Source organism: Myotis yumanensis, unplaced genomic scaffold (assembly GCF_028538775.1).
Source record: "Myotis yumanensis isolate MYYU_CA2020_CCGP unplaced genomic scaffold, mMyoYum1.0.hap1 SCAF_21, whole genome shotgun sequence".
Lineage (NCBI taxonomy): Eukaryota > Metazoa > Chordata > Mammalia > Chiroptera > Vespertilionidae > Myotis > Myotis yumanensis.
In genome coordinates this window covers 16,773,056-16,800,260 of record NW_027223772.1, presented here as the reverse complement: position 1 = coordinate 16,800,260, position 27,205 = coordinate 16,773,056, and the positions used below count along the sequence as shown (strand labels likewise).

General features: G+C 42.9%; 1 protein-coding gene across 2 annotated transcripts in view; it reads right to left on the bottom strand.

Annotated features, from left to right (window-relative positions):
- Positions 1-27,205, bottom strand: part of IARS1 (isoleucyl-tRNA synthetase 1) — a 117,620-nt gene that overhangs the window by 83,635 nt on the left and 6,780 nt on the right. For both annotated transcript variants that reach the window (XM_070400891.1, XM_070400892.1), the window contains exons 2-6: positions 26,933-27,058; positions 21,690-21,846; positions 21,329-21,448; positions 18,245-18,327; positions 8,553-8,670 (exon numbers count right to left, since the gene is read on the bottom strand). In XM_070400891.1, the coding sequence (XP_070256992.1) occupies positions 8,553-8,670; positions 18,245-18,327; positions 21,329-21,448; positions 21,690-21,846; positions 26,933-27,051 (597 nt within the window). In that variant the 5' untranslated portion in view covers positions 27,052-27,058. The remainder of the gene's footprint in view (positions 1-8,552; positions 8,671-18,244; positions 18,328-21,328; positions 21,449-21,689; positions 21,847-26,932; positions 27,059-27,205) is intronic.

Below are 27,205 nucleotides of genomic sequence, written 5' to 3'. Positions count from 1 at the left end.
TATGGCCAAGGAGTACAGAAGAAACTACTTAGAGACTGGTAAGAAGGGTGGAGAAGAGGCAGCTGAGAAACCAGAGGGATACTGCAGTTGTGGAACTTCCTCCTCCTAGGTTTGTGGGTTATCAACTCCACATGCGGATCCCAAACCCAGAGAACAAGAGTGGGGAAGAGGAGCCTGAATGATGTCTGGTGGTGTGAGTGCGTAGGGATTCCGTCTGCCTGAGAGGCTTGGAGAGCACCATCTCAGGGAGCACTCTTAAAGTTACAGTATCAGTCTGGGGAATTCACTAGACTCCTGCTGGAGAGGCTGTGAATGGGTCTGCCAACCACACCTATCAGAGACTTAGAGGCGGGGGGGAGGGGGCCAGGAAGGGGGTTGTCCAGGAAACTGTGCAGAGCTGGGATTTCTGGACTGTATCGCCCAGAGATCAGGTGGGCGAGTGCTGGGCTAGGACTGGGAGGAGACAAGCCCAGGCTCCCCTGCAAGTTCAGCACTGTACTAGCCTGCAAAGGAGAAGTGCCCACCCACAACAAGAGACTGATTGGATCAGCCTTGCCAAGTCCTAGATAACCTTGCTGGGCGCAGGTTCTATGGGGGAGAGGAGAGTAGCTCAGAGTGGGGACATTCAAAGCATGAGACCCTCAGAGGCTATTGGCTTGGGCTGGGATGAAGTGCTTAGCCACCTGTGAGCTGGACCAACATTCTCCTCAATGAAGACTCCTAATCTATCCTCCAGACCCCAGTGGGGCTGAGCTTGGTCCCACAGTGGGGATGGCTGATTGTACCCAACCTGAAGCTGCAACAAGCTCCCTTAGGGGGAACTAGAGTTGAAAACTCTGGCAGAGAAAGGGGTTTGGCTTTGAAGAAGGGGCCAATTTCCCCTCATTGAGTGCCTTACAGTGTGGTCCCCAAGTAGGGGACTCACTAGCCCTATCTTGGTTAACCTGGACTCATTCTACAGTCTCTCCTGGGAAGGTTCTGGAGGCAGACCATGCAATCTCATGGGGTGGCAGAGTAGCTGACAAGAGAAGGTGGACCTTGGGGAGACTTAGTACTTTTACAGGTCTGTGATCAACTCTGAGCAGGAAGAAGCCAACCCTTTTACATAGACTGGCCCCTCCCATGCACACTCAGGTCCACTAGACACATACACAGAAAGTGATCAGCATGGTAGCTACAGACAGGTACCCCAAGGCTGGTTACACACAATGTCTGAAAGCAACCTGCAGCTGAATCCCACCCAAGTGGAACCAAGACCCAACACAACCAACGGTACGCTTTAGACCTCACCAGAACTCAACCCTACTAGCCACAGGGAGATGATACCGGCAGGCACCAGACCCTGCCAGAACAACCTGACTTTGGACACAGTGTCTCATACAAGGTGACCAAGGTTTATCCTCATACTAGAGGCCTGGTGCATGAAATTAGTGCACGAGTAGGGTCCCTAGGCCTGGCCAGCGATCAGGGCCAATCGGGGCCTTCTGGCTGCCGGCCGGGGCCTTTCTTCATTCCACGCTGCCCCTGGTGGTCAGCGCATGTCATGGCCAGCAATCGGTCTCCAGGTAGAACTCCTGCAGGGACAATTTGTATATTAGGGTTTTATATATATAGATTCACCCAACCTGAAGGGTTAACTCCACCCACAAAAGGGCCAACAGCATTCACTCCCAACTAAAATAGGGGGTACACATAGCTCACAGAAACATTTCTGGAACACGGAGCTCAGGTCATCTGGAAGATTGTGTTATTGAGCCCAACAAGACATCTCGATATTACACCTGCACAGCAGTTTGCACTGGGTTTAGCCCCAGCCAGCCAGCCCTGGGTTGACTGAACCCACAAACGGGCCAACAGCAATCAAGACCTAATTAAAATAGGAGGGCCCCACATAACCCACACAAGGGACATTCGTAAAACAGAGAATGCACCACTGGGTCTGGCAGGAAAAGTTCACAAGTTCAGGAAGCACAGAAACGCATCAAGATAAACCCAATGACTTTACATAAGGTCACCATACCAAGGCTGGGAGTCATAGCAGATCTATCTATATATGCAAAGTGTCCCCTTGGGAGTGCGACTGACAGACCAGGAGTTCGATCACTCACTGTAACGTGCGCTGACCACCTGGGGGCAGCACAGAATGAAGGAAGGCTCCAGCTAGCAGCCAGGGAAGGCAGGCCCTGGCCCAGGGGTGGGCAAACTTTTTGACTTGAGGGCCACAATGGGTTCTTAAACTGGACGGGAGGGCCTGAACAAAAGCATGGATGGAGTGTTTGTGTGAACTAATATAAATTCAAAGTAAACATCATTACATAAAAGGGTACGGTCTTTTTTCTTTTTTAGTTTTATTCATTGCAAACGGGCCAAATTCGGCCCGCAGACCGTAGTTTGCCCACGGCTGCCCTGGCCAGTAGCCAACAGCCAGATAAGGAAGGCCTGGGTGGGCAGCTGAAAGGAAGGCTCCGGCTGGCAGTCAGAAGGCCCCCATTGACCCTCATTGCCAGCCAGGCCTAGGGACCATACCTGTGCACATGTTTCATGCACCGGGCCTCTAGTTTAACACATAGAAACAATCACAAACAAACAGCCAAAATGGGGAGACAAAGAAAGAGGCCACAAATGAAGAAATAGGAGGAATATAGAGAAAAAAGTTAAATAGGGAGGCAAGCAATTTATCAGATATAGAAGTCAAATTATTGGTTATAGGGATGTTCAAGTAACTTAGTGAAAACTACAACAGTAGGAAAAATGACATAATAAAAACCATGAAAAAGAACCAGTCAGAAACTAAGAATATGATGTTCGACACCAAGAATACACTGAAAAAGCCCTAGTTGGTTTGGCTCAGTGGATAGAGTGTGGGCCTGCAGACTGAAGGTTCCCAGGTTCAATTCCACTCAAGGGCACATACCCATGTTGCAGGTTCCTAAAGGGCACATACCCCTGTTGTGGGCTCAAACCCCAGGAGGGGGCATGCAGGAGGCAGCTGATCAGTAATTCTTGCTCATCATTGATGTTTCTATCTTTCTTTTCCTCTCCCTTCCTCTCTGAAATCAATAAAAATATATTGGGGAAAAAAAAAAAGCATGAGGATAATTTAACACGTTAAGCACCATGGCAGTCAGCAGTGGACCTCGTCAGTCTCCATGCGCCAGCACATCAGTGAAATCGGATATTGTGGGCTAAACGGAAAAAACAGTCTTGGCGCTTAACGTGTTAAGGGCACTTTGGGACAACATGAAATGCAAGGACATGCACACCATAGAGGCCGCATAAGGAGAAGAATGTGAGCAAGGGATGGAGAACCTGTTTGAAGAAATCAAGACAGAAAACTTCTCTAACCCAGTGAAGAAAAAAATTATACAAGTTCAGGAAGCACAGAAACCCATCAAGGTGAATCCAAAGAGACCCACACCAAGACACATAATTAAAAATGGAATAGGTTAAAGAAAAAAAAATGATAAACGCAGCATGAGAAAGTTACCTTGTAAGGAAGTTCCCATAGGCTATCAATTGATGTATTCAAAATAATGAAAAGCAAAGACCTGCAACCAAGACAATTTTGCCCAGCAAGGGCTATCATTTAAAATAGAAAGTGACAGACACAGACATATCCAGACACACACATACTGAGTTCATTACCACCAAACCAGCATTGCAAGAAATGTTAAAGGGACTGATTTAAAAAGATTAGAGAGGAACATAGGTATAAAGAAAAACGCAATAAATAAGTACCTATGAACAATAACCTCAAATGTAAATGAATTAAATGCTCCATTCAGAAGCTGAACAGATAAGAAAACACGACCCATATATATGATGTATACAAGATTCCCACCTCAGGAAAAAAGAGTTATGCAGGCTGAAAGTGAAGGGATGCAAAAAAATATTCCATGTAAATTAAAAAACAAAAAGCAGTAGTAATACTTATATCTGACAATAGACTTCAAAACAAAGGCCATAAAATGAGACCAAAAAAGGTCACTACATAATACTAAGAGGAAATAACCCTTGTAAACATATATGTACTCAACATAGGAGCACTTAAATATAAAAGGAAATCTTGGCTGACAGCAACCTAGTCATAGTAAATGATTGCAACACCACACTGGCATCAATGAATAGATCTTCCAGACAAAATATCAACATTGAAAGAGCCACCTTAAATGACACAGTAGATCAGATAGATTTAATTGATAAAATAGACAGGACAGAGCAAATGCTCTACTTTAAAGTAGAGCGTGTATATGCAATAAAAAACACTCATAATGTGGGAAACTCCACAAACAAAACCTGTTTCCTCAACAATAATTTGCAAGGAAAAAAATTAGGAAAAAAGACACCTACAAATTAATACAAACAGCAGTTACTAGCATGTATAAACCGCCCTTAGATCCTGACTTTAAAAAAAAACTCAAAATAAAATATAACTGAGGGGAGAAACCAAGATGGCGGCATAGGTAAACACCGGAAATTGCTGCCTCCCACAACAACTTCAAAAATACAACTAAAAGACAAAACAGACATCATCCAGAACTACAGGAAGGCTGGCTGAGTGGAAATTCTACAACTAGAAGGAAAGAGAAAAGCACACTGAGACTCAGAGGAGGTGCGGAAGTAAAGTGCAGAGGTACGGAGGCTCACACGGCAAGGGTTGGCAACCGAGGACGCAGCTGTCTTTTTGAATCGGGAGGGAGTCACAAGCCCCCGACTGCTCTGAACTGCAGTTCTGGGAAGTCTCTGGGGACCCAGGACTCATACGGGGAGAAACTTGACTGTCTGGCAGTGGGCAGAACTCAGAACTCCAGGGCAGCTTTCTCTCAGAGGTGCTTGCAGCGATTACTGGGACACTGAGACTCGGGGCCCCTTAGGGCAGGGCTGAGGATCAGCCATAGCTGCTTGCTCTGCCCTGTTGATTCCCTGAGACCCCGCCCCACCCAAGCTGCCAGCAGAGGCTTTTGCATATGAATGCCCTAGCCCTTTGCAATCTGAAAATTACCTAACAAACTGCAGCTGGGCCCGACAGACCCAGAACTTCCAAGAGAAGGCCCAAGGCTCCACAGCAGCTTGCATTGCTTCACAGCTGGGCCTCATCTAGGCACCTCCAAACCCCAAACAAAGAAGAGGAATCTCCAGATCTCTTCGTAGCTCCTGCTGGGTAGCCTCAGGGAGAGGCTAAATTGGCACCTCCTTAGAGATCCAAGAGCCAGTGTACCCAGTGGTCAGAGTGGGACCATTCAATTACAACTCCTCAGATCCATAAGGGACACACTCAGGGGGCAGACTCAGTGAGCACCAAAGCCCCACTGAAGCAAGTCTTGCCTCATAAGGGTGTCTTCAGCACAGAAGTTCTCCCACTGTAGACACAGCTCAGTCTCACAGCCAATTGGCCTGGAGGTCAATTCCTCCCAGTGATAACTACAACAATCAAGGCTTAACTACAACAAGACTGTGCACAAAGCCCACAAAGGGGTGCACCAACAGTGTCCACCTCAGGTAATTGGGGAGGCTGAGCCACTGGGCCCTAGAGGACACCTAGCACAGAAAGCCATTCTACCAACACAGAGAAGCATAAAAAAAGTGGAGACAAAGAAACAAGTCACAAATGACAGAAATGGAGGAAAGCAAACGACTGGATATAGAGTTCAAAACCACGGTAATAACGTTTTTCAAGAATTTTCTAGAAACTGCCGATAAATTTAGTGAGACCCTTGAGGATATGAAAAAGACCAACTAGATATTAAGCATACACTGACTGAAATAAAGAATAATATACAGAGATCCAACAGCAGATAAGAGGATCCCAAGAATCAAGTCAAAGATTTCTAATATGAAGAAGCAAAAAATACAAAACCAAAAAGCAAAAAGAATCCAAAAATGTGAAGATAGTGTCAGGAGCCTCTGGGACAGCTTCAAGCGTACCAACATCCGAATTATAGGGGTGCCAGAGGAAGAGAGAGAGCAAGATACTGAAAACCTATTTGAAGAAATAATGACAGAAAATTTCCCCTACCTGGTGAAAGAAATAGACTTACAAGTCCAGGAAATGCAGAGAACCCCAAACAAAAGGAATCCAAAGAGGACCACACCAAGACACATCATCATTAAAATGCCAAGAGCAAAAGACAAAGAGAGAATCTTAAAAGCAGCAAGAGAAAAAAAGTCAGTTACCTACAAGGGAGTACCCATACGACTGTCAACTGATTTCTCAACAGAAACTATGCAGGCCAGAAGGGAGTGGCAAGAAATATTCAAAGTGATGAATAGCAAAAACCTACAACCAAGATTACTTTATCCAGCAAAGCTATCATTCAGAATTGAAGGTCAGATAAAGAGCTTCACAGATAAGGAAAAGCTAAAGGAGTTTATCACCACCAAACCAGTATTATATGAAATGCTGAAAGGTATTCTTTAAGAAGAGGAAGAAGAAAAAGGCAAAGATAAAAATTATGAACAGCAAACACATATCTATCAACAAGTGAATCTAAAAATCAAGTGAATAAAAAATCTGATGAACAGAGTAAACTGGTGAATATAATAGTACCAGGGGCATAGAAAGGGAGTGGACTGACAATTCTTGGGGGGAAAGGGGTGTGAGGGTGCAGGAAGAGACTGGACAAAAATCGTACACCTATGGATGAGGACTGTGTGGTGGGGTGGTAAGGGCAGAGGGTGGGGTGGGAACTGGGTGGAGGAGAGCTATGGGGGGGGGAAAAGAGGAACAACTGTAATAATCTGAACAATGAAAATTTAATTTAAAATATATATATATAACTGAGGGACAAATGGTATTGTATTTATGAGACAAAGAGAAATATGAACATCAATTATATCCAGAATTTAAAAGTTATAAAATATTTACTATTAAGAATGACTAGTCATGACGTTTTTAGGAAAGATAACGGTACTATGTTAAGACATTGTGGACAGATCATGAGAATTCTCACTTCCTATTACACAGTGTTTTACAAAGTATCATACTTTAAAAAGATATTAGTTTGTAAGAACATGTAATAAATAACTTCAAAATGCAATGGTATTTAATTTAAAGCGTACCTTTAACATTTATGTAAAACGTTTTTTGTACTCGTTCAATAGAAACTTATCTGGCCACTGGGTAAAGCTAGCAAAAAACTACTGATCTGCAATGTGTTAATGTGCTTAGGATGTAATTCTCTACATTTGTATGTACTTAAAATATTTTATTAAAAAAATATAGCACAATATGAGCACTGTCATTGAAGCATATTTTGGAGACAACAGAAATCATGTCCATCTCAGCAGAATTTGCAAGGATCAAATTGAATGTATGAAAAGCATTCTATAATATACAAAGTGCTTTCAGAATGCAAGTTTTAATATTTTCAAATTTGAGCTATGAAGACTTCCCCCCTAAAATCAATGTACTTTAAAAACAAAAGGGGTTAGATAAATTTTAGAAATGAAATCACCTCTTAGATACACACAGATACACACACACGAGAACATATAGGTCACAGATAGTTTCAGAAGACTTACTTCTTTTACTATCTTTCTAGATAAGGTAAAGGAGTATCCTATAGAATAAGAGCCTAATATGCTAAATGCCTAGTTGTCCATTCAACCAATCAAAGGGTAATATGCTAATGATATGCTAAGGCCTCTCAACCACTCGCGATGACATGCACTGACCAACAGGGGCAGACAGTCGACCAGTCAGTCGCTATGACGGGCACTGACCACCAGGGGACAGATGCTCCAACTGGTAGGTTAGCTTGATGCTGGGGTCGGCCAATTGGGAAAGAGCGAGACAGGCTGGACATGCCCTGGAGTTCTCTCACGGTTCCTCCATGGCTGGGCAACCTCCCGAGACCCTCCACAGCCCCGATCGGCACCAGTGGGGTCCCATGGCCTGGCCTGTGCCCTCTCGCAATTCGGGACCCCTTGGGGGATGTTGGAGAGCCAGTTTCGGCCCAATACCGCAGGCCAGGCTGAGGGACCCCAATGGTGCACAAATTCATGCACCGGGCCTCTAGTACTTTATAAAGTGCTAGATAAAGAGTCTAAACTCTTCTATCATACCAACAACAGAAAATTCCATTTATTAGAGAAAAGATTAAAATACTGTGCACCAAAAAAATAAAATAAAATAAAATACTGTGCACCAATCCCCAATCAGAATTTTTCCCAAATAGATGAACTATGAGATCCTAGATGAGTGATAAAAATCACCAAAACCAACAACCCCTGTGGAACAGTGAGTGGAGGGAAACAGGGCAGAGATGAACTTGTAAACCCAAGAGAAGCACAAACTTGGTCAAAACAAGCAAAACCTATGACATTAAGACACATCATTAACAAATCTCATGAGGGGTTGGGGGGAGAGATCCCTTGTTTTTAAATTTAACAGAGCCTTGGTTCAGTGACTGACAACATCACCAACATGCAGGATGAATGATCAAATTAACAACACTCCCTAGGCTGACACTCTACATTAGGACTGTTACCTTGGTCACCACACCTTTTACCTTCCAAGAACATAACTGAATGCCCAAGGATCTTTTACATACCTTGTAATTCTGGTGAGATTCGAAGTTAGAAAGTGGAGTGTTGCATGCAGTGGAAAAAGGCATGACTTTCATACCTCTATAAACAAGGCCTTTATCATAAAGTTGTTTGAAGACCCACCTGTCAAGTAAAGAGACGTTTTAGAATCCTATATAATAAAATGCTAATATGCAAATCGACCAAACGGCAGAACGACTGGTCACTATGACATGCACTGACCACAAGAGGTAGACAGTAAATGCAGGAGCTGCCTCCTGGTGGTCTGTGCACTCCCACAGGAGGAATGCCAGTCAGCCAGAAGCTGGGCTAACGGCAGGCGAGTGCAGTGGCGGGAGCCTCTCTTGTCTCTGTGGCAGCGCTAAGGACCCCTTGGGGGATGTCCGACTGCCAGCTTAGGCCCGCTCCCTAAGCCAGTAGTTGGACATCCCCCGAGGGGTACTGGACTGCAAGAAGTTGCAGGCTGGGCTGAGGGCCCCTCTATCCCTCAGCACACGAATGTCGTGCACCAGGCCTCTAGTAATTATATAACCAAAATTCTCTTTCCCCAAAGGCAAATATTTATGCCAGGTTTTATTTATACAGTTTCTGTCAACCACAGACATGAAAACACAATGTTTCTCAACTTGAAGATTCACTGGTAAATTACAACAAATAAGAATGAGACTTTATATAGAAATGAAAATCCTAATATCTGTTGACATGAAAACATGTTCATATCATAATGTTGACTGAAAAAAGTTGACACCATAATGTACAGAAAGGTACCAATTATGCAAAACTGCACATTTCAGTACAGACAGTCCTCAGGTTATGTCAGTCTCAATGTATGTCGTTTCGTGGTTATGTTGCCATCTCCCATTTATTTATTTATATATATATATACATATATATATGTATATGTATACATATATATATATATGTATACATATACATATATATATATGTTCCGTCATTTTGACGTATGTGCTTTACGTTTTTTCTTATTTATTTACCACAAGGTCAAGAATTGTTATCTTTCTTTTAAATTTTTTTTACTGTTTCACTTCATTACTGCTGTGTATGTACTCCATGTGAGTGAAATAGGTCAGTGATCAGCAAACTGCAGCCCCCTGAGTGTGGCTCTTCCACAAAATACCACGTGCGGGCGCGCACATACAATGCAGTTGAAACTTCGTGGCCACACTCAAGGGGCCAAAGAGCCGCATGTGGCTTGCGAGCCACAGTTTGCCGACCATTGACATAGGTGCTTACATAGGTGGGTTCCAACTTAAGGCAAAAATTGCGTTACATCATGCCATAGGAACAGATCTCCGATGTAACCCGAGGACCTACTGTACACATATTTACATTTTTCAGGAGTGATGAAAAAATAGATTTCCAATAAAATCTTAACTATGGCTGGCATTTTAGTTTTTCGTTTTTAAATAGTTTTCTGGTGTACTGCTTACATTTCACTATAATGGGTAGTTTTACTGCACTGGGATTAAAGTCAGTATGTCTGCTACACCTAGCTAAAAACTTTATCATGTTTGTTTTAAGTTAAATGTACTAACAGGACTGCAAACATCCATAAGAATCATCCTAGATTTTCCCATGACTACTCACCTCTCCCAATTAGATGCAAGAATGCACTAGTGAGAACCCTTATTTAATTCTGCCATATTAAAATTCATCTTCAGTCTCATTCCTTCTATGTCTGTCAAAATAAATGAACTAAACCCTCCCTCCTTTGCTAAAATACAGTTTTATGAAAACTTTATATTTTTTCATGGTATTCTTTTGGCTGCAGATAAAGCTTAACTATGCCAAAACCGGTTTGGCTCAGTGGCCTGCGGACTGAAGGGTCCCAGGTTCAATTCCGGTCAAGGGCATGTACTTGGGTTGCGAGCACATCCCCAGTGGGAGATGTGCAGGAGGCAGCTGATCGATGTTTCTCTCTCATCGATATTTCTAACTCTCTATCTCTCTCCCTTCCTCTCTGTAAAAAATCAATAAAATATATTAAAATAGAAAAAAAAAAGCTTAACTATGTGCCTTATTTATATGCCAAGACTTTCCTCAGGAAGACTAACATCTCAATACCAACCGGCTTTAAAAACTGTTTTCCTGAGTCAAGTATGTTTTGTGTAAATTAAAAGTATAATGTAGAGCTGTATTTCCCAACATGTAGGTACTGGCCATAGGTGCTCATTTAAATTTAAATTCGTTAAAATTAGAAATTCAGTTTCTCAATCACATTTAAGTGCTTAATAGCCCATGTACAGAGCATAAATAGTGCCTGCTTTTTCAGATGTTTAACATGAACCCTGTTTTTTTGGATGCTGTAATCATGAAAACTCCAACTATTCAGTGAACAGGAAGCTGCCTGCCCAAAGTCCCTAGCTCTGGGGTGGGCAACCCCAGGCACGCGTGCCAAACATGGCATGCCAGTAACTTTTGCTGGCACGCGAAACCCTGTCTTATAATCTTCCATTTACAGTTTTTTTCTTAAAATCGACTTTATTTTTCAGATACATTCAGTGTAGGTGGATCTTAGATAAATAAATAATGTATACATTAAAAAATAAATGTATTTTTCATCATCATATACTGTGTTTTTGTCACTCAAATGAATTTTACTATTTCTTCAAGATTTTTCACGTACGTACACCTTAAGAGATATCAAGTAGGTGTAACATGTTCTCAAAAAATTAGGGTTGGCACGCAGAATTTTGAGTCAGAGATTTTGCTGGTTTTGGCACGGACTCACAAAAAGATTGCCCACCCCTGCCCTAGCTTGTCAGATAATCTGATCACCTTATAACTTGGGTACATGTGTCTAGAGATATATCAACAGGGGCACACCAGACTCAAAGAGTCTAAGAACTGTCCTATGGTGTCTTGCTCCTCTGTGCCAAGCATGTGCACCAGATCCTGGATCACAGAAATGTGAGCAAGTAGACAGGAAAGCAATATGGGCCACAAGCACCTACAATGCAGTGCAACGCAAGTGCATCCTACAGAATAGTGCTGCTACTCACCTGTAATTATGTATAATGTACCCGACATATATACAGAGGGGATTTTACAATTCTAATGATGATGCCTGCATAACCATTAATCTGTAATAATAAAAGCATAATATGCAAATTGACCAAACGGCCGAACAGCAGAATGACCATCTGAACGACCACACTATGACACGCACTGGTGCCAGGCCAGCCAAGGCGGGTGCGATGCAATTCGTCAGGGGGGCCCTCCCATTGCCCGACTGCCCCGAAGAGGAAGGACCAAGCCACCGCCGGTGGGGCGATCAATCTTGGGGGCAGGTGGCATGCTCCGCAACTGCCCCACAGAGGGAGACCCAGGCCATCTTCTGCAGGGGAATCGATTAGGGGACTCCACGATCGATCGCCCAGCAGATGCCCAGGCCACCAGCCGGAGGGGCGATTGATTGGGCGGGGCCTCCGCTATCACCCCAAAGAGGGATGCCCAGGCCATCCTCTACAGGGTGATCAATCAGGGAGCTGCGCAATTTATCGCCCCAAATAGGAAGACCCAGACAACCGACCAGTGGGCTGTGATGGGTGGGCGGGGCCTCCCTCTGGGGGCAATCGATCATGGAACCCCACATGTCTGATTGCCAGCTTAGGCCTGCTCCTCTCAGGATTCCGGATTGTGAGAGGGCGCAAGCCAGGCTGAGGGAGCCGCCCCGCAACTCCATAAATTTCGTGTACTGGGCCTCTAGTAATATATAATGATTTTCGGCCGTAACCGGTTTGGCTCAGTGGATAGAGCGTCGGCCTGTGGACTGGAAGGTCCCAGGTTCGATTCCGGTCAGGGGCATGTACCTTAGCTGTGGGCACAACTCCAGTGGGGAGTGTGCAGAAGACAGCTGATAGATGTTTCTCTCTCATCGATGTTTCTAACTCTCTATCCCTCTCCCTTCCTCTCTGTAAAAAATAAATAAAATATACTTAAAAAATATATATATATATATAATGATTTTCAGATGATAGTAGTAGGCTCAAGTTAAAGTCACCTATCAAGACTGGCATTGCAGCCCTAACTGGTTTTGCTCAGTGAATAGAGTGTCGGCCTATGGACGGAAGGGTCCCAAGTTTGATTCTAGTCAAGAGTATGCACCTTGGTTGTGGGCACATCCCCAGTAGGGAGCATTCAAGAGGTAGCTGAATCGATGTTTCTCACTCATCAATGTTTTAACTCTCTATCCCTCTCCCTTCCTCTCTATAAAAAATCAGTAAAATATACTAAAATAAAAAAAAGACTGGCACTGCAACAGTTGTCTTATAATAAACTAGAGGCCCAGTGCACGAAACATGCACTTGTGGGGGTTAAGGGGTGTCCCTCAGCCTGGCCTGTGCCCTCTCACATTCCGGGAGCCCAAGAGGAGCAGGCCTAAGCAGCAATCGGACAATCTGAGCATGAGCACAGCTGAGTGGTGCTCTCCCTGTAGGAGCACACTGACCACAAAGGAGCAGCTCCTTCATTGAGCGTCTGCCCTCTGGTGGTCAGTGCACGTCATAGCAACCAGACATTCTGCCGTTTGATTGATTTGTTTGTTAGACTTGTATTATATACGACTAGAGGCCTGGTGCACAAAAATTTGTGCACTGGCGGGGGGGGAGGGTGTCCCTCAGCCCCACTCGTGCCCTCTCACAGTCTGGGACCCCTTGGGAGATAACGACCTGCTGGCTTAGGCCCACTCCCAGGTGGCAGAGGGCAGGCCCAATCCCTAGGTGCAGCCCCTCGTCGGGCTCAGAGCAGGGCCGACTGGGGAGTTGGGGCGCTGCCCCCTGTCAAGTATAGAGCAGGGCAGATCAGGAGGTTGCGATGCCACCCCGTCACGCTCAGGGTAGGGCTGATTGGGGGGTTGGGGCGCCACCCCGTCACACTCAAGGCAGGGTCGATGGGGAGGTTGCAGCGCCACCCGTCACGCACAGAGCAGGGCCGATCAGGGGGTTGGGGCGGTGCCCCCTTGTCACGCACAAAGTAGGGCCGAAAGGGGAGTTGGGGCACCACCGCGTCACACACAGAGCAGGGCCGGTCAGGGGGCTGGGGCTCCGTACACTGTGACACACAGAGCAGGGCCGATCAGGGGGTTGGGGAGCTCCCCCCTTGTCACGCACAAAGTAGGGCCGAAAGGGGAGTTGGGGCACCACCGCGTCACACACAGAGCATGGCGGATCAGGGAGTTGGGGCACTCCCTCCTGTCACACTCAGGACAGGGACGATGGGGAGGTTGCAGCTCCACCCCATCACACACAGAGCAGGGTCCATGGGGGGGTTGGGGCGCCACACCCTGTCACACACAGAGCAGGGCCGAAAAGGGGGTTGGGGAGCTCCCCCCTATCAGGCACAGAGCAGGGCCGATCAGGGGGTTTGGGCGCTGCCCCGTCACGCTGCTCCAGGGGCCAGGAGGCCTCGCGGCTCTGCTGATCCCAGTCCTGGGAGGCCTCGCGGCTCTGCTTGACACAGGAGCAGTGAGGCCTCGCTGCTCCGCTGATCCCGGTGCCAAGAGGCCTCGCGGCTCCGCTGATCCCGGTGCCAGGAGGCCTCATGGCTTCACTGTGATCCCGGTGCTGGGAGGCATATTACCCTTTTACTATATAGGATAGAGGCCTGGTGCATGGATGGGGGCCAGCTGGTTTGCCCTGAAGGGTGTCCTGGATCAGGGTGGTGGTCCCGCTTGGGTGCCTGGCCAGCCTGGATGAGGGGATGATGGCTGTTTGCAGCTGGTCACACCCCCTTCACAGGGTGAGGGTCCCCACTGGGGTGCCTGGCCAGTCTGGGTGAGGGGCTGACGGCCGTTTTCAGGCAGGTGGGTGACTGAAGCTCCCAACCTCTCCTTTTTGTCTTTTTTCTTTTTCTTTTGGGATTTATTTACCTTCTATGGCTATCCCTGGAACTGAGAGCCGGCTTTAGCGCTGAGGCTTGGCTCCAGCTCTGAGACCTTGGCTGCTGAAAGCAGATATCTGGGTTTGTTTGGCTTCTATAATTGAAACACTGTTGCAGCTCCAGCTCTGAGGCCCGGCTGGCTAAAAGCAGGTTTCTGGGTTTGTTTAGCTCCTATAATTGCAACATTGTTTCTTAGAGTGAAGCTCAGAGGCCGGCAGCAGCAGGCGGGGAACCTTGGCTTCCTCCATCATTGGAGCAAGTAAGCCTCCTGTTCGCTTCAGCTGCCTGGCTGCCGGCCGCCATCTTGGTTGGCAGTTAATTTGCATATCTCGCTGATTAGCCAATGGGAAGGGTAGCGAAGTTACGGTTAATTACCATGTTTGTCTATTATTAGATAGGATTAGGTCGATAAGTAAAATCCATTTTGAAACAGTTATGGCATAGAACTGTGCTCAACTTTTCTCTCAGTATAAAATTCAAGTACATAGCCTCATAGACTTAATTCCTTAAAAAAAAACAAACTTCTGAAACTAGTTTCCCTAAATGTTATACCAATCAATTTGGCAAATATCTTTAACTGATATTTCTCTTAAATTTATTTTCAATTACAGTTGACATATTATTTTATTAGTTTCAGGTGTACAACATGGTGGTAATACATTTCTATAATTTATGAAGTGACCTCCGACCCCTTTAAGTCTAGTGCCCATTCTGCACCAATTATTGTAATATTATTGACTATATTCCATATTCTATACTTTACATTGCTATTTTTTGTTAACTACCAATTAATCTCTTCACCCTTTCACCCAGCCTCCTATTCCCTTTCCCATCTTGCAACCACCAGTTTGTTCTGTTTATCTATGAGTTTGTCCTTTAGATTCCACATATAAGTGAAATCATATGGTATACTAGAGGCTTGGTGCATGAAAATTCATGCACTAGAGGGGTGGTCCCTCAGCCCGGTCTGCACCCTCTCACAGTCTGGGAGCCCTCAGGGGCAGGAGGCAACTCAGCAATCAGGGTAAGGTGACACCCCATCATAGCCTCGGCCAGCAATGGTTACCTGCGCCTCGGGCCGGCCCTGGGCGGCTAGGGGTGCTGAGGGAACTGGGGAACTCTGGAGGCAGGCCTTGCTGCACAGCCTGCCGCCCCGATGGGGCTGATCGCTGCCATCTTTGAGAGCGGGGAAGGCAATTAGCATATTCCCTCCTTATTGGCTGTGGGTGTCCACTATATTTTGATGGTGTGAGGGCCAATTAGTACATCCCCTTCTTAATGCTGTAGTCACTGCCATCTTTGAGGGTGGGGCAGTCAACATATCCCTTCTTTTTTTTTTTTTTTTTTTAAATATATTTTATTGATTTTTTACAGAGAGGAAGGGAGAGAGATAGAGAGTTAGAAACATTGATGAGAGAGAAACATCGACCAGCTGCCTCCTGCACATCCCCCACTGGGGATGTGCCCGCAACCCAGGTACATGCCCTTGACCGGAATCGAACCTGGGACCCTTGAGTCCGCAGGCTGACACTCTATCCACTGGGCCAAACCGGTTTCGGCAACATATCCCTTCTTATTGGCTGTGGGCACCACCATATCGCAACGGCGTGAGGGTCAATTAGCATATCCCCTCTTTATTAGATACAATTTCTTTCTCTGATTTATTTCACTTACCATAATGTCTTCTAGGTCCATCCATGCTGAAAAAATGGCTGTTTTTCTTAATGGCTGAGTAATATGTCATTGTACATAAGGATCACATCTTCTTTACCCACTTGTCTATTAAAGGACAGTTAGGTTGCTTCTATACTTTTGCTATCCTATATAATAAAACCCTAATATGCAAATCGACTGAACAGCAGAACAACCAGTTGCTATGACGCACACTGACCACCAGGGGTGCGCCACTCAGCCAGAAGATGGGGTCACGGCTGGCAAGTGCAGGGGTGGTGGCCGGAGACCTGCCTCTGAGGCAGCGCTAAAGAGAAGTGAGCTCAGCTTCTGGCTGAGTTGCGCCCCATTCAGCCAGAAACTGGGCTCACAGCTGGCGAGTGTAGTGGCTGTTGCAGGAGCCTCTCCCACCTCCGCTGCAGGCGGGCGGTGAGGCGCGAGGGGTCCCAGAGTACAAGAGGACGGAGGCCGGGCTGAGGGAACCGCCCAGTGCACAAAATTTCATACACTGGGCCTCTAGTTGTAAATAACACTGCTATGAACAGAGGCATGCATGTATCTTCTCAAATTAATGTTTAGGATTTCTTCAGCTAAATACCCAGAAGGGGAATTGCTGGTTCATAAGATAGTTCTATCTTCAATTTTTTTTAGGAACCTCCATACTGTTTTCCACACTGGCTACACCAATTTCCAATCCCACCAACAATGCATAAGGCTTCCCTTTCTATATATCTTTACCCAAAGTCCATAGTTTACTTTAGTGTTCAGTCTTTTTGAACATTCTATGCTTTGGCGTAACTGTGTAATGACATGCATCTATGATTCTAGTGTCCTTTAGTGGTTGGTTTTTGAATTTAGTTAATTTTGGATTCTGGATAGTAAGATATCTATGTATTTCGTCGTAGACAATGGCCCCAGTAGATTGTGCAGCAAGCAGTAATCAAATATATTGGTATTTCTGCATCAGTGCATACAATTGCACACACTAAGTAGAATAAAAAATATAAATGGTCTGTTATCAAACTGTGGCTCAAAGACAAATCTCTATAGTGTACTAAAATGATACATACATGCCATTACACATTTACACCAAACCATAGAATGTTCAAAAAGAGTGAAAGCTAAAGTACATTGTGGACTTTGGGTAATTATTGTGTCAATGAAGGTTCAATTGTAACAAACATACTGTTCTACATAACAAACATAATAATGGCTAGGCCAGGGGTGGGCAACGCCTGGCACGTGTGCCAAACATGGCACGCCAGTAACTTTTGCTGGCACACGAAACCCTCTCTTATAATCTTACATTTACAATTTTTTTCTTAATATTGACTTTTTTATTTTTCAGATAAATTCAGTGTAGGTGCATCTTAGATAAAAAATTTTACATAACACGTATACATTAAAAATAAATGTATTTTTCATCATCATATAATGTGTTTTTGTCGCTCAAATGAATTTTATTATTTCTTCAAGGTTCTTCACATATGCACACCTTAAGAGATATCAAGTAGGTGTAACATGTTCTCAAAAAATTAGGGCTGACACACAGAAGAATTTTGAGTCAGAGATTTTGCTGGTTTTGGCATGCACTCACAAAAAGGTTGTCCACCCCTGGGCTAGGCAATGTGTGTGGGGCACAGGGCATAAAGGAACTGTCTGTACCTTGCTCTTAGCTTTGCTATGAACCTAAAAATGCTATAAAAAAAATTAAAAGTTTTAAATCTTTAAACACCAAAACAACCCATCATTACTCTATTATGTAATACAGCGATGGGCAAAAGTAGTTTTATAGTTATGAGTATGCAAAATATAGTTCATTCTTGTATTATTTAATTGCTGTATTTTCTATTTTTCCTATTCTCTAAAATTAGTGAATTTAGAGAGATAGATAGAGATATCAATCTGTTGCTTCACTCATTCAGGCATTCATTAGTTAATACTTGTATGTTCCCTGACCAAGATGAAACCTGAAACTGTGGTACATTAGGACAATGTTCTAACCAACTAACCTATGCAGCCAAGGCTAATTACTACATTTTCTATATGAAAATCCGGAGAGCTATTTTTGTCCACCCCTGCATGACAAAATATTCATTATATTTACAATTTCAAATGAACCTACCAGACAGATTCCATGAATTCTGGATAGAGTGTTTTATAGTCATTGTCAAAGTCAATCCATCGGCCAAGTCTGGTAACAGTAGACTAAAAAAATACAAATATTAGTTGTTAGAGAATATTTGTAATTGTAAATCAATGTGTTTTACTTCTTTATCAGCACATGTAATGATTTTTGGAAAACAGAACAATCAATGATTGAAGTAAATCTATATTGCTATCAACATACTATGTAAGATTAAGCACCAGATTCTTCTGGCATTCATCCTATATGAAAATGTTATTTGCAAGTTATCAATATGCCCTTACAGTCTACCAAAGTTACCATTCAACAAAAGCTATAGCTATAACGGTTGCTGGCAAGAATCATTAATGGATATTAAAACTACTGAGTTAAAGTATGAGAAACAGGATATTTGCAAAGAATCTCCCCACAGAATATTAATTAGAAAGGAAAAACTCCAACTTTACAATAAAGAAACCTGACACAGATCACCTTAGTAACCAAAGTTAACATAATCAATGAAACATAACAGTATCACAGGCCTCCTAATGATAGACTAAAGGTATGCTGTCATTTCTGAGACATTTTTTCCAAAAATGCAAATCCTAAATTGAATCATGGAAAAACAGTAGATATTGAGGGAGTTTCTTAAAAATAATTGGTTTGGTCCTAACCAGTTTGACTCAGTGGATAAAGTGTTGGCCTGCGGACTCAAGGGTCCCACGTTCGATTCCAGTCAAGGGCATGTACCTTGGTTGTGGGTACATACGCACTAAGGAGTGTGCAGGAGGCAGCTGATCGATGTTTCTCTCATCGATGTTTCTAACTCTCTATCCTTCTCCTTTCCTCTCTATAAAAAATCAATAAAATATATTAAAAATAAATAAATAACTGGTTTGTACTATTTAAAAGTGACAAGAGCAAGCTCTGGCTGAGTAGTTCATTTGATTAGCGCATCCACATCTGATACACAGAGGTTTGGGTTCAGCGTACATTCAAGAACCAACCAATGAATCCTATCTAATAAAGATGGAATATGCAAATTGACCGTCACTTTGTGACAAAGGTGGCGGCACCCACAGCCAATAAGAAGGGAATGTGCAAATTGACACAACGAAGATGGCAGTGGCTGGGCCAGGAAACAGGTGTTCTGCCGCTCCAGGCCTCTGGGCAGTACCCACAGAGCAGCCTGGGCAGAGCAGGACACTTGTTATGGGGGAGAGGGCAGGAGGTGGAGGGAGCTACAGGAGGGTGGCAGGGCCGAAGCGAAGATAGAAGGCGGCTCTGGCCCAGAGCAAACGCTGAAGGCAGCAGCCTGAGTGAAGGCCTGGGTCCTGGATGCCGTAGGGAAGCTGGTGCCGGCAGCCAGGGGACGGAAGGCCTTTCTTGCATGAATCTTCATGCATTGGACCTCTAGTGGATGAATAAATAGATTAAAAAAATTGCTGTTCCCCCCTTTCTAAAATATAAATTTAAAACTTTTTAAAAGATTAAAAAAAAAGTGACAAGGTCATAAATGACAAAAAAGATAGAGGTCATGTTCCAGATTAAAGGAGACTACGGAGGTATGAAAACTAAATGCAGTGTCTGCTTCTAAACTGTATTTTGGATCAGAAATAAAAATTAGTCGAACTGGTTAAATTTGAAAGAGGTCTAATGTAATGTATCAATGTTCATTTTTTTCTAATAAGTTGCTTTTTTTATATATATTTTATTGATTTTCTACAGAGAGGAAGGGAGAGGGAGAGAGAGCCCGAAACATCGATGAGAGAGAAACATTGTTCAGCTGCCTCCTGCACACCTCCCACTGGGGATGTGCCCGCAACCAAGGTACATGCCCTTGACAGGAATCGAACCTGGGACCCTTCAGTCCGCAGGCCGACGCTCTATCCACTGAGCCAAACCAGTCAGGGCTAAAAAGTTGCTTTTGTTAATTATACTATAGTTACTGAAGGTGTTAGCTAATAAGTAAAGGATAAAAGAAAACTCTTGATACAACTTCGTAATTTTTAATAAACCGGAATTATTTCACAATGAACAATTTAAAAACAAGGGGGTTGGGGGAAGACCTATACATGTTATAATAAGGATTTTTCCCTACTGGTAACCAGGCAAGGAAAGTTAGATTAAAGAAAGTTAGGAGAAAATTTAGAAGCTTTGATTTTTTAGGTCCATGAAATAAAATTTTATTCACCAATGAAAAGAAGTTACTCAATGCTTTGAGCAGAGAAGAGCAAGATGAGCACAATCTTGTGGGAGAGAGAACTTCACAGGCTGAGTGGAAAGAGCATGAGCAAGAGACCAATTAGGAGATTGTTACCGAAATGAAGAGGTGAGAAGCTAGAGAGAGGTTGTTGAAATGAAAATAAATGACTAAATAAGAGATGCTAATTGATAGAATTTGACAGATTTGATTGTGAGGATTAATGTTTAAAGCCTGAGTCCACTGGCAGAATAGTGAATTCTGAGGAACAGCAAGTTTAGGAAATCAAAGTGGTAAGATGGCAAAGATAAAAAAAAATACAACAAAGCTGTTAAGTGGCACAATCTAATTAATCAAAAGGCCAGGGAGAAAATAAGGAGGTGAGGACCTGTGTTGCTAAGCCCTTCAGAGAGGGCAGAGCTCTGATAGCACTGGACAGTTACGTACAGGTTCCAGCTGTGGGAGCACCACCACTAAAAGGAGTGGGCAAGATGGGAGTCCATGTAACAATCAGTCCAAACTAGAATTGTTTTTAACATTTGATTTTTTTGTTTGTTTGTTTTACAATATTAAAGTTAACTTATTTGCTAGGTCAGTCTGATTCCTTTCATATTCTGTGTGCAGGTAAAGGATTAAATACGGAGGATTAATCAAACACACAGAAATAACAGAGGCTTCAGTTTAACTAGTCTATGTACTAGGGTTGGAGGTGGAAGCAAAACACTCCTTTAAAAAGGAATGGTTGACACCTTAAGTTACAACTTCACACGGACAGCAATACTTTTGGGAGCATCATAAAATGCACAAAGGACCAGAAGCCATTTTAATATCCATTTAAACTACAAGTTTTGGTCCATTCTACTGAAAATAACTGAACATACCTTCCACTCAGTAGAATATCTCATCACAATTGCTCGGCACTGATTGTTATACTCCATAATCCCCATTTTGGCTACATCCTCTGGTCCTCTGATTCCGAGTATCTTATCTATTTCATATTCCTGAAAATTTACAATAAAATTGTTAACAACGCTGCCTTTGAAACAAAATGCAATTGAACTCTAGAAAATAAAACATTTTGAAATAAGTTCTCAAAAAATCTAGAGAAAATGAACTATAAATAGTATTATAGAAATGAAGAAAAAGTCTGATTATAGTAAAAATTCATACTAATACATAGTATATAATGAAATCTAATGCTTATTAAAAAATCAAAACATAAGGCTGGTGACTCAAACATACCACAGGTAAGCCATGACAATCCCATCCAAATCTTCTGTCAACATGAAACCCACTCTGGTGAGCATATCTTGTAACTATATCTTTAATTGTCCCCGCAAGTATATGTCCATAGTGAGGTAGTCCAGTTGCAAAAGGAGGCCCATCATAGAAAGTAAATCTAACAAGAAGAATAAAAATATGTGATTACTTTAAAATAAACAACAAAAATGTAGGACAACTTTTTTTAATAGATGGCAACTGTCTCAGTGGAGTGTTCAGGAAGAAAAGTAGTGAGTGCCTGGCTGGCGTGGCTCAGCTGTTGAGCGTGGACCTATGAATCAGGAGGGAACGGTTTAATTCCCGGTCAGGGCACATCCCCGGGTTGCGGGCTTCATACCCAGTGTGTGGCATGCAGGAGACAGCCCATTGAAGATTCTCTCTCATCAGTGATGTTTCTATCTCTCCCTTACCCTTTCTCTCTGAAATCAATAAAAATATACTTAAAAGAAATATATATATATATATTAAAAAAATAAAAAGAAAAGTGACTAAAATCTATTTTGCTTTCTTTTTAAGGCAGCTGATCGATGTTTTGATTTCAGATAAATACATGAAATTGGCAATGTAGCAGAATACAAAATCAACACCAAAAATCTTTGGCTTTTTTATACACCAATAATGAATTCTCAGAAAGAGAAACTAAACAAACAATCCCATTTACCACTGCAACAAAAATATTAAAATAACATAGGAATAAACCAAGGAGGCAAAAGACTTGTACTTGGAAAGATACAGAACACTGAAAAAAAAGATAAAGGGAGATATAAACAAGTGGTAGAGTATTCCGTGTTCATGGATTGGTAGAATTAACATTAAAATGTCCATACTACCCAAGGCAATCTACAGACTCAATGCAATCCCTATTAAAATACAAACTGCATATTTCACAGATCTAGAACAAATATTCCAAATATTTATATGGAACCAAAAAGACCCCAAATATCCTTAGCAATCTTGAGAAAGAAGAACAAAGTTGGAGGAATCCCAATACCAGATATCAATTTATACTGCAAAGTCATCATAATCAAAACAGGAAGATACGGGCACAAGAACAGGCATATAGACCAATGGAACAGAAAAGAGACCCCAGAAATCGCCCCGAGCCATTACGATCAATTAATATTTGACAAAGGAGGCAAGAGCATACAATGGAGTCAAGACAGTCTCTTCAATAAATGGTATTGGAACAATTGGAAAGATACATGTAAAAGAATGAAACTAAACCACCATCTTACACCATACACAAGAATAAACTCAAAATGGATACAGGACTTAAGTGTATGTAGTGAAACCATAAAAATCCTAGAAGAAACCACAGGAGCAAAATCTCAAACATCTCTCGTAGCAATATGATTATGGATACAGCTCCTCAGGCAAAGGAAAATAAGGAGAAAATAAACAAATGGGACTACATCAAAATGAAAAGCTTCTGCACAGCAAAAGAAACCATCAACAAAACAACAATAAAGCCGACTGCATGGGAAAACATATTTGGCAATGATACATCTGACAAAGGATTAATAACCAAAATACATAAGGAACTCATACAACTTAACAAAAGGAAGACAAACAATCCAATTAAAAAATGGGCAAAGAGCCGTAACCGGTTTGGCTCAGTGGATAGAGCGTCGGCCTGCGGACTGAAAGGTCCCGGGTTCAATTCCGGTCAAGGGCATGTACCTTGGTTTCGGGCACATCTCCAGTGGGGAGTGTGCAGGAGGCAGCTGATCGATGTTTCTCTCTCATCAATGTTTCTAACTCTCTATCTCTCTCCCTTCCTTTCTGTAATAAAGATCAATAAAATATATTAAAAAAAAAAAAAATGGGCAAAGGACCTAAATAGACACTTCTCCAAAGTGGACCAAAATGGACATATGAAAAAATGCTCAAGCCCTGGCCGGCTTGGCTCAGTGGATAGAGCGACCGCCTGCGGATTGAAGGGTCCCAGGTTCTATTCCGGGCAAGGGCACATGCCTGGGTTGCAGGCTTGATCCCCAGTGGGGGGGCATGCAGGAGGCATCCAATCAATGATTCTCTCTCATAATTATAACTGATGTTTCTATCTCTCCTCCCTTCCTCTCTGAAGTCAATAAATATTTTTTAAAAAAATGCTCAAAATCATCTGGGAACCAAGATGGCGGCACAGGTAAACACCGGAGACTGCTGCCGCAAACAACCACTTCAAAAATACAACTAAAAGACGGAACAGACATCACCCAGAACCACAGGAAAGCTGGCTGAGGAGAGACTCTTCAACTAGAAGGAAAGAGAACAGCAAACCAAGGCTCAGAGGAGGCGCAGTGTGGAAAATACAAAGGTACCGAGGTGCGCGCGCAAAGCGGGCTGGTGGCTGAGGGCGCGGTTGTCGTTTTCAGTCAGGAGGGAGTCTCAGACTCTGGGCTCCAGATCCGGGCAAGTCTCTAGGGACTCAGACTCAGACGGGAGAAGCGGGATTGTCCGGCATCAGTTAGAATCTGAGGGCAGCTTTCTCTCCGAGGTTTGCAGCGGCTGCCGGGGTTCTGAGAAGCAGAGCCTCTGGGAAGGGACTGAGAGCAGCCATAACTGCTCCCTCCACCCACCCTGTTGATCCCGCCCCGCCCAAGCCCTGCGCAGAGCCATTTGCTGATCGCCTTAGGCAAAGGCTAGATTAGCACCTCCCCAGAGGACAGAAGTTTTCCACACAGCTGATTCTCACAGCCAGTCAGCCTGGTGGTCAAATCCCTCAGTATTAACTAAAAAAATCAAGGCTTAACTAGAACAAGACTGCACACAAAGACCACAAGGGGGTGCACCAAGAAAGCATAAAAAATGCAGAGACCAAAAAACATGACAGAAATGGAGGATATGGAGCTAAAAAACGCAATTTTGAGGGCTTGCAATAAACTTGTGGAGAGCCTCATGAAAACTAATGAGACCCTCGATGCTACGATAAAGAAACTAGAAATTAAGCATACATGGACTGAAATAAAGAATATTATACCCAATAGCAGACCCGAGGAGCGTAAGAATCAAGCCAAAGATTTGAAATGCAAAGCAACAAAAAACACCCAACCGGAAAAACAAATTGAAAAAAGAATCCGAAAATACGAAGATAGTGTAAGGAGCCTCTGGGACAGCTTCAAGCGCACTAATATCAGAATTATTGGGGTGCCAGAAGATGAGAGACAGCAAGATACTGAAAACCTATTTGAAGAAATAATGGCAAAAAACTTCCCCCACCTGGTGAAAGAAATGGACTTACAGATCCAAGAAGCGCAGAGAACCCCAAACAAAAGGAATCCAAAGAGGACCACACCAAGACACATCATCATTAAAATGCCAAGAGCAAAAGACAAAGAGAGAATCTTAAAAGCAGCAAGAGAAAGAGACTCAATTACCTACAAGGGAATACCCATACGACTGTCAGCTGATTTCTCAACAGAAACTTTGCAGGCCAGAAGGGAGTGGCAAGAAATATTCAAAGTGCTGAATACCAAGAACCTACAACCAAGAGTACTTTATCCAGCAAAGCTATCATTCAGAATTGAAGGTCAGATAAAGAGCTTCACAGATAAGGAAAAGCTAAAGGAGTTCATCACCACTAAACCAGTATTATACGAAATGCTGAAAGGTATCCTTTAAGAAGAGGAAGAAGAAAAAGGTAAAGATACAAATTGTGAACAACAAACATGCATCTATCAACAAGTGAATCTAAGAATCAAGTGAATAAATAATCTGATGTACAGAATGAACTGGTGATTATAATGAATCAGGGACGTAGAAAGGGAATGGACAGACTATTCTTGGGGGCGGAAAAGGGAATGGGAGATGCGGGAAGAGACTGGACAAAAATCGTGCACCTATGGATGAGGACAGTGGGTGGGGAGTGAGGGCGGAGGGTGGAGCGGGAACTGGAAGGAGGGGAGTTATGGGGGGGGAAAAAAAAGAGGAACAAATGTAATCTGAACAATAAAGATTTAATTAAAAAAATAAAATAAAATAAAAATAAAAATGCTCAAAATCACTGATCATCAGAGTGATGCAAATTAAAATGACAATGAGCTATCACTTCATACCTGTCAGAATGGCTACTATCAACAAAACAACAAATGACAAGTGCTGGAGAGGATGTGGAGAAAAGGGAACCCTAATTCACTGATGGTGGGAATGCAGACTGGTGCAGCCATTATGAAAAACAGTATGGAGTTCCCTCAAAAAATTAAATATGGAATTGCCATTTGACCCTGCGATCCCAATTCTAGGAATATATCCTAAGAAACCTGAAGCACCAATCAGAAAGAATGTATGCACCCCTATGTTCATAGCAGCACAAAGTACAATAGCTAAGATCTGGAAACAGCCCATCAGTAGGTGAGTGGATAAATTCAGATAAATGATTATTTATTGCAGGTCCTGCCTTGAAAAAAGCTAGTTATGGGGGAGCTGGAGAGGCCTCCACTGGGCCACCCATTCTTCATTGGTTATTCATCCTGATGGTAAACGATAAAGCTATTCATCAGTAAAATAGGGCACCAAATGCCTATCTCATAAAGTTTTTGAGCAGAAGACACATGATTAAAAACAGAACAAAACTGGTCGTTAGGTGAAGGGAGATTATAGGCAGGAGGCAATCTAACAGAAGGCTAGTCTAAGTAATTAATGAGGTGGTGATAATGAGAAAAGTGGGAAGGAAGAGTGTGATATGTAAACTCTATTCAATAGTGGTCCAAATTTAAATAGCTTTTAACATCTGAATTTCATTAGACCATTCAGGTTAATCTATTAAGAAGAACTCTTAAACTGAATCTAACCTAATAATTAAGAACTCATTCATTCAATGTACGTCTACAACTGAGAGTACCTACTATATAGAGCTAGAGACTCTGGGAATACAAAATGAATAAAACAGTGATGGCGAACCTTTTGAGCTCAGCACGTCAGCTTTTTGAAAACCGTAACTTAACTCTGGTGCCGTGTCACACATAGGAATTTTTTGATATTTGCAACCATAGTAAAACAAAGACTTATATTTTTTTAATTTATTTTATATATTTAAATGCCATTTAACAAAGAAAAATCAACCAAAAAAATGAGTTCCCGTGTCACCTCTGACACGCGTGTCATAGGTTCGTCATCACTGGAATAAAAGGTTCCTGCCTTAATTGAACACAGTCTAAGAAATGACTAGTCTTAAGGACTCTATCTTTACCAAGAAATTCACATACTTTGGCCTATGTTTTGACTGCTTTAGGCATTCTCGGAAACAATTAAATTCGGACCAGAACTGCAAGATTTTCTCTTCTTCAGCAGGAAAATCGATGTTTTCTGGAACTTGCTGAACCATTCTGTTGCTGCAAGAGAAATCAAATTTATTATTCTCAAAGAGAAGTCTAGTCTAGAAATAATTACCATACATTAAAATGAGTGTACATATTACTACCTATGGTACTACATGTTACTTTAAAAATAATTACGTTTTTTAGGTAAATTTCACACAC